The sequence below is a fragment of the Dermacentor variabilis genome, chromosome 2 (assembly GCF_050947875.1).
Source record: "Dermacentor variabilis isolate Ectoservices chromosome 2, ASM5094787v1, whole genome shotgun sequence".
In the NCBI taxonomy this organism is placed as follows: Eukaryota; Metazoa; Arthropoda; class Arachnida; order Ixodida; family Ixodidae; genus Dermacentor; species Dermacentor variabilis.
Genome location: NC_134569.1, coordinates 156,710,333 through 156,723,471, shown reverse-complemented (window position 1 = coordinate 156,723,471; position 13,139 = coordinate 156,710,333). Strand labels below are relative to the sequence as shown.

At 51.6% G+C, this 13,139-nt stretch overlaps 1 protein-coding gene across 1 annotated transcript in view; it reads left to right on the top strand.

Moving 5' to 3' along the window:
* LOC142571039 (uncharacterized) overlaps nucleotides 1-13,139 on the top strand; it is a 115,571-nt gene that overhangs the window by 91,696 nt on the left and 10,736 nt on the right. Inside the window, exon 8 of the mRNA XM_075679339.1 lies at nucleotides 4,044-4,293. Coding sequence (XP_075535454.1) covers nucleotides 4,044-4,293 — 250 coding nt within the window. The remainder of the gene's footprint in view (nucleotides 1-4,043; nucleotides 4,294-13,139) is intronic.

Below are 13,139 nucleotides of genomic sequence, written 5' to 3'. Positions count from 1 at the left end.
CCTGACATATATGCTGTACATATACGTTTCGAAGGAACGCCATCACTGGGACATTGCCCTCCCGAACGTCACATTGGCGCACAATTTCTCCCCGCAAGACACCGCCGTATTTACTCCATTGTATCTATTGTACCGTCGCGGACCGATCTTGCCTCTTCATACTGCGCTTCCTCCTGCTACGACTTCAGCAGGCGAGTATGCGCGCCAGCTTGTCCGTACTCGAATAACGCTCTCGCAAAACAATCAGCGGCGTCTGTACAACGCCCGCCTTTGTGACGCACAGTTTTTGTCTGGTGCGCCCGTGGTCCTGTGGTCGCCCTCTCGTCACGTCGGACTTTCAGAGAAGGTCCTTTGGCGATACACGGGGCCCAACCGCGTGCTGTGCCAGGTGACGCCAGTGACGCACAAAATTGCTCCTGTAAGTGCGACCTCATCCTCTACTCTGGCATCCAGTAGTAGCACTAGTGGCATCCATGTCAGTATGCTCAAGGCCTACTATACTGTTTCCGAGCTCGGTCTTCAGATGCTTGGGTATGGCGATTTTGCCGCTGGGTTAGGACTACGGACCGGTATTTACGATGACGAAGAGGCAGTAGTGCGAAGACGATGACGACTATTAGAGGCTGGCGTGGGCTGGTTCTTCTTGGCCAAGTGTGGTGTATCTGTTTGTAAATATACCTTTATATAGCTTCGCGTCTGCGTCTTCCTACGTAACAGTATTTTTATGCTCCCTGCAGAATCAAGGCCTCTTCAAGATATCTCAAATCATATCTGTCTTGCTTTAGCTGAATAGAAGTTTCACAAGCAACTTTTTATATAATTTAATCATCTCGCCTGATATTCTGCCGTCCCGGACTGCACTCCCCTTCCCTTGGCACCCATTCTGTAAGTCTAATGGTATATTCGTTGTCTGCCTTACGCATTACATTACCGGTTCAGCTCCTTTCTTTTTTCCTAATGCCTACGAAATTATCGGTGATCCCCACCGCTGTCTTCGTCTCTCTTAACGTTACGCCTAAAATTGTTCTATCCATCACACTTTGCGTGGTTCTAACTTCTCCATCTTCTTTAACATTAAAATTTGTGCAGTATACAGGTCGGCCATAACGCGATCTCAGTGCTTGAAAAGACGTCCTTCTACCCCACTCGAAGGCGTCTCCTCCTAATACATTGTTTTGCGCGACACCTCGAAAATTGCCTCCATGACAGCTGCCCAGACCCCCTTTATTCGTTGCTTGCTTGTATCTGCACGGTGTGTGGCTATTCGAATGGCCAGCCTCTTTCACTAGGAGAACTCACTCCCAAAGAGAGCTGAGTGTCAGGCCGGGCATAGTTTCTCACTGTATTGCCTAGAGAAAAATCTCGCGCCACTGCGCTTTTGTATGTAAGGGAATGCCCATATATCATGGCTTCGATTGCCATCGTTCTTGGAAGAGCCAGGACACCTTGATGACGTGGCTGACTAGCATCCGTCCGTCTTTCACCGCAGTGTATTTCTGATTAAAGCAGCCTGTGAAGAGCTGTTTTAGCTTTAATGTTATGCAATAAAATATTTTTTGTGATCATGAGGACTTGTCATTGGATGTACGATTATATTAAACGTAAAAAGTTTCAGCGGGACGCCTAAGTTTGAAGACAGACAAGTTTCGCCCATACTTTAGCACTGTTTGTCGTCTGTTCTCGCTTTTTCGCTTGATTATGCACTGCAGGTCAGTAAATTTTATTGTAGGGCGTATTATGGGTGCATGAAAAGATTTTAAGAAAATTTTATTTTAAGAACACGGTAGCTGGGCAGCCCCAGCGACGTTTTAGATGAAGCCTCCTACAACATAATCCAACACAACGCTCACACCGCCACTCCCCTCTTTATATTGTCATGTGGTAGCGACGTATAAAGAAGACAGTAGCAATACTGTGGAAGGCGAAACTAACTTTTATTGGGCGAACCTGTGCCCACAAGCCAGGCTACACTTAAAGAACGACGACAGCGGCGAACACAGTCGGCGATCGTCAAATATGATCAGCGGGTCAAGCGCATCGGCTTTTATACATCAGTCATCGAATGCTCCAGAGTAATCGCTGGGACCCGCGTGTCTTCCGCAAAGTTCTACACTATTTGCGTCGCGCATACATGCAATAAGAATACACAAGGTTCGGTGACAGAGAGCAAATCGAACCATCGATAATATTCCATAAACTTCGGATACATGCAGGTGCGACCTACGCTGTGCGATACCATTTCTTAGCCGGTGAAACGTGGTGGCCCGATATAGATAAACAAGTACATGTGTCAATATCGTCATTCCCATGATGGCAGAGCACCAGTTAGAAAAATTCCATAGATGACGGCGGCACATTTCTCTCCAAGTAATACAGTGAGAAACTCTATGGGGCTGGGAAACGTTGTAGCAAAGGCCAAAGCTCCACAGCAACGCCAGCACGGCTGCTGCAGTGCCTATTTGAAGCAGTCCAAGGCTGGTTTTTCTCATATGCGCCTTCCGCGCAGGCGCAAATTCCTAGCTGACCCCGACGCGGAGCCGGTCATCATCATCAGCCTGGTTACGCCCACTGCAGGCCAAAGGCCTCTCCCGTACTTCTCCAACTACCCCGGTCACGTACTAATTCAGACGATGTCGTCCCTGCAAACTTCTTAATCTCATCCGCCCACCTAACTTTCTGCCGCCCCCTGCTACGCTTCCCTTCCCTTGGAAGGGATCCGTGGTGTCGGTATAACTTAACAATAATAGCTGCTGAGTTCAAGCGAGGCCGGAAGCCAGCAAATGGGCCGTTGTAGTAGATGCGTAGGATGAGCGAATCTGCTCGTACACCTTCACTGTCGGCAAGCATGAGTTGTGAGATTGACACAGATCGGGGACGAATTTTACGATTGCATTCTTTAGCTTTGTATGCCCGCATCTATTTCCAACTGTTGCTAGAAAATTCACTGTTCTTTTCGCATCTAGGACATCGCAATGCCCGTTAATTTTGGCATCATTGCATATTTTATAGAGGATTGAGCAGTATTCCAAAACTTATCCTATCAGGTCTGCAAGACTCAGGCATCAAAGAAACAATTCTCGCCCTTTACATCCCTGTTTTCACGCGGCAGCTCGTGCCTCTAGAGCCACTCATTCATATTTTCAAACCGCTACCAAGCGTCATAAACCTACGAACGAATGATGTACGCTTCTACAGAGCTTTTAAGGCTCCCAAATACATTTTAACGCACTGTTTGCGATCTTCCGTGGTCTCGTGAGAGCTGCATGGAGAGCAGGAGAAATCCAGTAATCGTGAGATTTGAAGGCGGAAGGAGGCACCTGCTTCAGCGGTGTTGTACGTTCCAGGACGCTACGTGGTTCCGTTGTGCGGAAGCGCTCCATCACGAAAAAGTAGGTGGACAGAGTAAGTCATTAGTGCATCAATTAGGCGCCTGATGGAAGGGTTCCGGTACGAAGAACGTCGTGTTACTGTTATTGCCGTAGGCAGGAACCATTGCAATCAATGTTCTACTTGCTCGCTTTCTTCTGAATTCTATAATTATTTCTCTTATGCTCTCCACCCTCATCTTCTGCAGTTACCTGCACGTAATCCAAAAAATTTTGCTTATATTTTGGTCCAGGAGAAAAAATGACAAGTATTCACACCACATATTCACCTGTTTAAATTGAATATTGATGGCGTGAAAAAAAAATATCTCTTCTCTTTTCCGCTTTAATTTGGTGGGTCGCGAGGCTACAAGAATAAATCGCAGTAGATCGCGCACGGCGAATGCCGCCCACGCTCTCGCCAATTGCTCTTCCGTGCGAGCTCGAGAAACCAAAGGGTGAGAGCCACTTGTGCATTCTTAAAGCATTGTTTGTGCTTGCAACTTAGAACAGAACTACTAGCTGTAGGTAACATCGCTGAGTAGGTTCTCAAGGAATATACGCCAGGTAATGGGTTCATAACTTCACAGCTTCAATGACGTCAAACGTAATTTTCTATCCTTCTCGTTCTTGTAGGATATGGCGATCTGACTCAAAGCCTCGCCTTCTACACTGCAGATTTGGCTCCATGAAGACGCTTACAGATACAGCCTACTATTTGAACAACTACGGTGCTGCGGCCTGGCGGTGGAATATAGGCACAGATGTTCTGTCTTCGCTGCCACCTAACCATGTGCTCAAGGGTAACAGGTCGGTGTTCACATCCATGGTGCCTACCATCATCGCCAGAAAGGAAGGCAATGTTAACAAGCTGATCGCTGTGCTGGGCTCCACAGGCGGCACTGACAGCATCTCGGCGTTGGCTCAGGTATAACCCTCTATGCATGGGAGTGTTGACGGTTTCAATTCCAATACGGATATTCAAAGGGATACACAAATTGTGCTTGTTGGTATGTCCGGGAACTAAAGAGATTAGCGCAAGTTCGTAATGAGTTGGTATTGCCGCTCCCAGTGTTGCTGCTGCTACACGTAGTGTTCATGCAAGGGCAACTTCACGGCCGTGACAACAAACAGGACAAATTAGATGAACCTCAGCACTAATTGCGTCGAGATAGTGATCTTGTCCTTCTAGGCAAAACTTGCTTGCCGGAGATGTTCGAAACAATTAATGATGGTGATTTGAGTATTTTTGAAGCTTTTTTTGCCCCTTCTCCCGACATTCCTGGCACTGCTGCTGTGGTCCATAGAGGAGGTTGCGGCCAAGTACTGCACCAGGGTGGCCAATCCTGCTCTGGTGAGGGAGTGCGTTACCGATTCTGGTCACCGGGATCAGGCCGCACTCCAGGCCTGTTTATGCAATTTTATCAACACGCGGATTTTTTTTAATCCGGCGGAAAATTGCCGGCACCGGGATTCGAAGCCAGGACCGCTTGCACGCGAGGCGGGTGTTCTACCTCTACGCCACCGCTGCCCCTACTCATACTCGCTAGTCATACTAGCGCACGCCGCTGGGTTTCTTGAAGACCACCAGATTGCGCTCACCTCCTGGTAACGTTTACGTGCGCTGCTGGGTTTCTTGCAACACCACCAGATGGCGCCGGCCCTAGCGCACCCCGGCCGCCACCTCCTCGTCAGCGTTTCACAGTTTGTGCGCATGGCACGTGCTGTGCTTGTTTCCTTGTGTGACACAAATGCAGGTGCTGGGCTGTGGAGGCCGCATGCTCGGCTGTGATAGTATCAACGTTACAATCGCCCTTAGACTGAAGAGGGTGCTTGGAGCATGGTGTGTCAACAGCGTGCGGGTCACGTACGCATTAGGAGCACGTAAACAACCGCCATGAAATTAGCTTCAAAGTGAGCACTGAGCGCCGAGGAGACCCAGGTCTGAAAGGAGCGTCGCACGGAACAGGAGCCTCTTGGCTATGCAGCGAAACGTGGTGCAGACCGCGAATCTATTTACTTTATTTACTACATACTGCAGACCCTTTGGTCGAAGCAGAGGGGGCAATCAATACATACCAGCAATAGTGAACCCGCCGCGGTTGCTCAGTGGCTATGGTGTTGGGCTGCTGAGCACGAGGTCACGGGATCGAATCCCGGCCACGGCGGCCGCATTTCGATGGGGGCGAAATGCGAAAACACCCGTGTGCTTAGATTTAGGTGCACGTTAAAGAACCCCAGGTGGTCAAAATTTCCGGAGTCCTCCACTACGGCGTGCCTCATAATCAGAAAGTGGTTTTGGCACGTAAAACCCCAAATATTAATACCAGCAATAGTGAAGAAATCAGGAACAATCAAGTACAAATCTATACAAGTTTTGGTCACACTGGCGACGTCGTTCAAGTCCGGTATTGTTCGGGAAAAAAGGAAACTTTGAGAGTATCACTTGGAGCATAATAGGGTGTTAGTGAGTCAAGATGATACGATCTTGTGTGCCGTGTTATCGCTGGTGTTATGTAAGTGTTGATAGCTTCATTTCAAGGTTTCTGTTGAGAAGGAAGGAGAGAGAGAGAGAGAAGAAACTTTTACTGAGCCCTTAGTAAAGGTTGGTGCACGCTGGCACCAGACGGGTGGGAACCTTCTTTCCAGGTCCCATACGCGTCCAGCAGCGGTTGGCCCCTAGCCGCCAGCGCGAGTTGGGTCGGTAGGTCGAGCGGGACAACAAGGCCTCCCATCGCGGGGGGGGGGGTAGGGATGTCGGAGGGTTTTTGAGCTTACTGCACTCTGCAAGGATGTGTGCTAGAATGCCTTCTGATCGTCTGCAAAACGGGCATGAAGGGTCATGCTCTGTTGGGAAGATCTTATGCAAGAGCACGGGATGCGCTAGCGATCCCGCTTGCATGCGTCACACGATCATTTGCTGCGTTCGGCTGAGTTGCGGATGCGGACGCGGAAGACTACATCTGCCGCATCTGTACATTGGGGTGATGTCCTTGTAATTTGTCACAGGGTGCGGTAGCTCTGGCTCCTCCTCGGCCCGGATTGACAGTTCTCGGGCATAGTGGTCGGCGAGTGCATTGCCTTCCACTTGCGAGTTAGCCGGGACACACACGAGCTCAACAGCCCGTCCCGGAGATTTCCGTTTGGTGAGGATCGCTAGTGCCCCTGGAGAGATATTCCCCTTGCGGTAGCTTGCGTAGGCGGTCTTAGAGTCTCTGACCACGGTCCTCACTCCCGGTTGTGCGAGTGCGAGAGCCACGGCCACTTCTGCTTCGGCTGTATTCATCGTCCGTATCGACGCGCCTGTGACCAGTTTATCGATGGTGGCGACGACCGCCGTTGCTCTGGTGGCGTGCTTGGGAAGCGAGGCGTACGCGTAGAGAACCGCGGGGTCCTCTTCGAGCTGTCGAGGCAGTGCCTTGGCCCACGCAGATCGTCTCTCGTCGTTCCTCCCCGGCTGCATGTTCCGGCGGAGGCATACAGTTTCCTACAAAAATTACTAGAGGGAACTCTGGGGCTGCAGTCGTTGTCCTACCATGGGAATGATGGGGAGTACATGGATTTGTCTGATCTTCGTGCTTGTGGATTCAGACGTTCTTGTGGCTTTGTATATTACGCTATATAAATCTTATTGTCGTATATTTCGGCGCAATCTATATTCTTCGAAGTGCAGAAGACGCCAGGAACGCGTACAATTGCTATTAATTGCAACGATTGAACTTGTCCAGGTGGCCAATTCGAAACGCGCCAAGCGTCTCAAGGCACTGGCATCCCGCGATAAATTCATAAGGGTGTTTCATTCGCTTCTAGATACATGCATCCGTGGCTTAATGATTTGAATATCAGGCTTCTATGCTAGAGTCCCTGTGCTCGAAACCTGTCGTCGGGCAATTTTAATGAGGTTTATTTAATTATTCATTACGCAATACACTGTTGAAAATGACGAGTTTACAAAGTCAGAAAGCCGTTTGAAGCCAAAAGTACGAAGTTTAGGCAAATCCATGTACTTCCCATAATTCCCATGCTGGGACAAACGCTCCCATTGCAGCTCCCGTAGACACTAGCGCCAGAGTTCCCTCTAGTAATTTTTGTAGGAAACTCTATGGGTGGAGGGGCTTGGTCTTAATACTGGCTCTCCACGTTGTGGGGAGCGGCTCCGTTGTCGTTTGCTGTTCAATTTGCCATGCTATCTTACGTAGGACGGCCCGGCGGAGCTCTCTTCGGCTCAGTCTTACTCTCTAGTGGGATAGGTGTGCTTCCACCTGCTCTTCCACCATCCTGTGGGTACCCATGTCCAGCAGCTTCTGCGTTGACGAGTAAACTGGGATGCCTATGGCGAGCTTGACTGCTTTCTTTATCGTCGTGTTCAGCGTCTCGCGGATCACCTTCGTAAGCTGGAGGTACGTGGTGGAGTACGTTACGCGTGACACGACGAATACTTGCACCAGGCGCTGTGCGTCTTCTTCTTTGATCCGTCTGTTCCGGTTGGTGACTCTCCGGATCATGCTCAAGACCTCCTCTGATGTGGTCTTGATTTTGTTGACGGCTGCGTGCGCCTTGCCGTCGCTGAGCAACAGCAGGCCCAGTATCCGGATCTACGGCGTTCGCTTGATCTCTGTGCCACCGATGGTGATGATTATGTTCGGCGGCGGCTCTTTCTTTGGTCTTCCGCGCTGTACCATCAGCAGCTCCGATTTCTGTGGGGCGCAGCTGAGGCCGCAGGTCGTGGCATACTCGTGGACGGTCGTTGCCGCTCTCTGCAGGGCTTCCTCCGCCCAGGCATCAGACCCCGCGCGGTTCATCCACAGCGCTATATTGTCGGCATAGAACGCGTGGTCCATGCCTTCTAGCTGATAGAGCAGTTCTGGCAGGGGCGGGAGGGTCGGGTTGAAAAGCAGAGGCGACAGGATCGACCCCTGTGGGGTACCCCTGTTTCCGACCTCCACAGGCTCGGACCGTTCCAACCTATCCGGATAGTCGCCGTTCTATTGGTTAAGAAATCTTTCATATAGCCATAGGTCTCGCGGCCACATCACGTCTTGCGCAGGTTCTCGAGCACGCTAGCGTGGGACACGTTGTTAAGGACCTCTTGAGTTCTAAAGCCAGTATACCCCGGGGCGCGTGCCTCGTAGCTCTCTTAATCAATAGTTCGTGTAATGGGATCAGCATATCTTGGGTGCTCAAGTGCTAATCCATACATGGTCGTCGGCATCTGACTTGTCTCGTCCAGGTTTGCTCAAAGTCTTCTGAGAACCATGCGTTCCATGACCTCGCCCACACAGAACGTGAGCGAGATCAGGCGCCTGTTCTCGCTCGTAAGAGGCTTGCCAGGTTTCCCTATGAATCATACCTCGGCCTCTTTCCATTATGCAGGCAACTGCGAACTTCCCTAGGTTCCGTTGATGTGACCCAGGAGCCCGCGTGCCGCCGCATCGCTATGGTTTTGATCAGCTTGTATGTAATGGCGTCCGTTCCGGGTGCGCTCATCTTATAACTTTTGTCTGTGGCTGTTAATAACTCCGTGACGGTTAACGGTTCATCCAGTGCTGGATTTTTCGGTTCCCCGTGCACCTCCGGTATCACAAATCGCCCTCTCTCCGTCTTGAAGTAGATCGCCTTGAGGCATGCAATGAACCTTTGGCCGTTGCCATCGTAAGCGTTCAGAACTGCAGTGAGGCTGCGGTTGGTTGCGGTCTTGCTGCTCAATGGGTCGATCAAGCGTCTGAGCAGGCACCAGGTCTTGCGCGTCGACAGCTTTCCCTGCAGCCCATCACACGTACTCATCCACTTCTCACGGCAGAGCTTGGTTGCGTATCGATCATTTTGCTGAGTATCGCGATGTGTTTGACGAGCTTCTTGTTTCCACGTTGACGCTTCCATCTTCGCGTGAGCGAGTGCCGCGCCACCCACATGTGTACTAGCTTGGCGTTGACGAAGGGCGTCTGCATCGTTGTCACTACTTCAGTAAATCTGTCGAGCGCGATCTTTTGTTCTCACGCCCATTCTGCGTACGTTTGATGTCTGCCGTCCTCCGCGTTTTCTCCGGAGATCTCGTTTTCTTCACCCGTGTGCTTGCACATTCGGTCCCCGGCGGTGATGCGGGCCGAGGGCCGCCCAGAACCTTGGTCCCTTGATCGTTATACTTATGATGCTGTGGTCGGAGCCAACGTCTACGTCTTCGTTCCACCAGGCCACTTCTAGGGAGCCAACTATCCACGACAGGTCTGGTGTGGCGTCCCCGTTGGCGCTGTTTCCCTGTCGGGTGACGATGCCTGGTTCATTAAGGAGCGCATTTCTTGGTCCTCCCTTGCCTTTGCTAGAGCCTTGCCTCGTTTATATTGGTATTTGTAACTCCGTATAGTGTGAGGGGCGTTGAAGTCGCCTAGTACCAGGAGCGCCCTGTTCCCCGCCAACCTCTTCGCCTGGCTCACTGTTTCAAAGTCGTACTGCCTTTGCGACCGCCTGCAGTATGCGTTCATCGCAAACAGGTTTCCGGCACTGCAAAACGTCCTTGTGTGAACCTCGACCAGCATGTGTTCGAAGCCCTTTTGCGCCGTGAGGTGCTGCGTGGCTGCTATGTTGGTGCGCACCAGTAACGCCGTTCCGCCTTCCGTCGGATCCGTGTAGGTCACGTATCCCAGGAGTCTGGATCTGTCGTGCGTCTCTTGCAACGCGATCATATCCGGTTTCCGGTCGGGTCCATCTATGTGAAGTTGTAACTCTGCCTCCTTGGTGCGGATGCCCCGGCAATCCCACTGGTAAATCATCGTTTCCCCCCCCTCGCGGATTTACTTTTTACTGGTCGGCGTATGCGTCATCTTCCTTTGACACTTCGATGCGACCGCGCCTGTACGCGATCGATTCCTTGACTTTATTGGCGCGTTCTTTCTTTAGCGCTCCGAACTTGTTCTTCGTGGTTATTGTTGCTGCCTTCGCCGCTAGTCGTTCGTGCTTGACTGACAGGATCTTTATTTGACCTTCGAAGACCTCTAGCGTGGCATTCATATTACCGAGCTTCTCGTTGATTTGATTGATGGCTGCGAGTATGGCTGCCAGTCTGCCCCCTTGCGGCGGTTGCTGTTGTTGTGACGTCTGCGGCGCCGCTGCTGCCATGTCGTAGTCAACGGAGGTTTCAGCCTCCATCGCTTCTTGAACATTCAATGCTTGCTGCATGGGCTGCGCCTCTCTCCTCTCTGCTCTTCGCGGGGCGAGGGGAAGGGGGGTCTCTCCGCGGCACCTTGCGTTTCTCGTTGGCGTCCTCAGGCGCCATGCTCATTTTGGTTATTTTAGTAGCCGAGATGCCGCTAGCTAGCAAATCTATTTTACTCATGAGTGCCCTGATCTGCACGTTCTTTTCTTGAATCTGGGCGTTTTGCTTTTCGATTAGTCTTTTATGTTCTGTACATTCGCCGCACTCTTGACGTGTTGCGGCGTTTCGGTTAGAGGAGGAAGGTGGGGTAGGGCTGAGGGGTAGGAACTCTCTGCCGTTCCCTAGAGCGACGGAAGACCTGTCGGTCCAGCCCACCTGTTTCTAGGCGAGTATCCCCCATTGGTTGGACTCGTCCCGGGTTCTCGATCTGGTCCGGTACCTCGAACGGGATCCCCGGCGCCTTCCGCTCGAGCTTCGATTGCCACCTTTCCCTATCGTCTCGCAGCGGTGGCTGTCCTTGGAGCCAGCCAATGGCGTCTGGTCGACCCCGTTCGGGCCGCCCCGGAAACGGGATCTCGATCGTCTGTGGTTTTGGTGGCCACCCTTGCGGGTCGGCGTTCTCGAACGGCTGCGCGAAGAGGTTCTGCGTTGGGGTCTCCCTGCAGGACCTCTTTCCTCTTGGTTGCTGTCGTCGTTTGCCCGGCGCCGTTCCCAGCGCCGGCGCCGCACCAGGTACGTCGTCTTAAATTTTCCCTTACAGGCCCGGTCGGCATTGAGAAGCTTGCCGCCGCACAGGCCGCACATGGGCGCGCACGTATGCTCTTTGTCAGGCTTGGCGATGCCGCACCCCCAGCAGATGCGATTGGGGGGATAGGGGTACACATCCATTCGGTGTCCGACGTGGCCACACTGGTAGCAGACGATACTCGATCTGCTTGCGGCACGTGGAGCATTCAACGAGAAAGTTCCCGTAACGCACGAAGTTGGAAACCTTGGGCCCCTAGAAGGAGATGACCACGGACCTGGTCTTGCCAATCCGTATCGCCTGCAACGCTGTCGGGTTGTGCTTGTGCACCACTAGGTCTTCAATTTCTTAGACGGTGTCCTCTAGCGGGATGCCCCGTATCCCTCCTTTAACTGTTCCGTGAGGCGCCGATTCGTAAGCGCTCACCTTGTGGAACGTCTTTCGAATGTCGATGCGTTTCACCATGGCGTACTTCTCGCCGTGCTCCTTCTTCGAGGTGCGACGATTATGTTCTTCTCTTATGGTTTGGACAAATAATATCTTCTCTTTATGCAACTGCATCGACTTTGGCTGCCCCAGTAATGGGTCGGCTGATTTTGACCCAAGCCACATCGCTCACTTGAAGCCCGCCGCTTGGCCGCATTACAATCTTCACGTCTTCACGAGGGAGGTCTGGCATTCTCGCGCCGTTGAGTAGCTTGCCCTTGTTTACTCGCTTCATCCTGTGGCGGAGGCTCTTGCCGGTGGTGCCATTGAGGTCATCGCCACGTCTGTAGCTGACGTCAGCTGAGGCTTCGGCGCCATCTTGGCTAGCGTGGCTCCTTTGCTTCAACTTGTCGCCGGCGGTTTTTCATCCCTGGGCTCTCGTGCGCTGATCCGGTGAAACTTCTTCGCCATCGACCTCAATTCTCATAGCGGTTGACATATTGCGTCCGTGTCCGCTTGCCAAATTAGCGATTGGCCGGTATTTTGGCTACGGCTTGATGCGGCCTAAGGGTAGGCCTACCGCTTCCCTCTGCCGAAGCCAAGGCCGGTGGGCGTTCCTCGTGGGCCACAAAATCGGCTCTAATTACCGCAGAAATGGACCGCTGCCTCGTAATTGGGTATCCTGGTGGTTCACGTAGGCATGTACATCCGATCAATGCACTTTCATGAAGATCCGAGTTGAATATTCGACTCATTTAGTGAAAGTTCAGAGAGCTGACGTGGAACACGTTCATTAAGCAAAGCAATGGCTCATACCTCCGAGAAGGAAGGAACGGAAATAAAGCGTCAGCTGCTTTCGGCATCATTCAAGACTAGCTGTAGAATTTTCAGGCATAATTTTTATGGACAGTCCAGCCTTGCGAATTTATGAAATACAAACAGGCCTGGGGCCCTATAACCTAAAACTATTCCAATATGTTTTTATTCCAATCTCCTGACGTCAAATTTGCGTAACCGCCGACGCAAGCATCTGGTGGTGACCCTCAGGATTGTCTGAAGAGATCAACCAAATGCCCTCCTCATTTATAGGAGGTCACTTTTGTTTGCCTGAAAAACGAATAAAATTGCCTACACTAAGCGGCTTGTCTTATCTAATTGGTTGACAAGAGGCGAGGATCATGCTCAAGTGGAGAGAGATTCGATGGGCCGAGCCAGTGCACTGAAAATCGATAACAGCACGAAGGAGGTGGTGCCGGCGTCTGCGATTGGTCCTCTTTCCCTTACTTAGCTTGCGGTGGCTGGCCGAAAATCGCGGCGGCATGCAACGAAAGGTTAAGAATGCCGCTAAAACGGATCCTCAGCAATGCAGAGTAGGTGGAGCGAGGTCATAAACGTGCCAAAGGTGCCCGAAAACGTTAGTCGGCTACGCAAAAAGGTTCATTGCACGCAAATA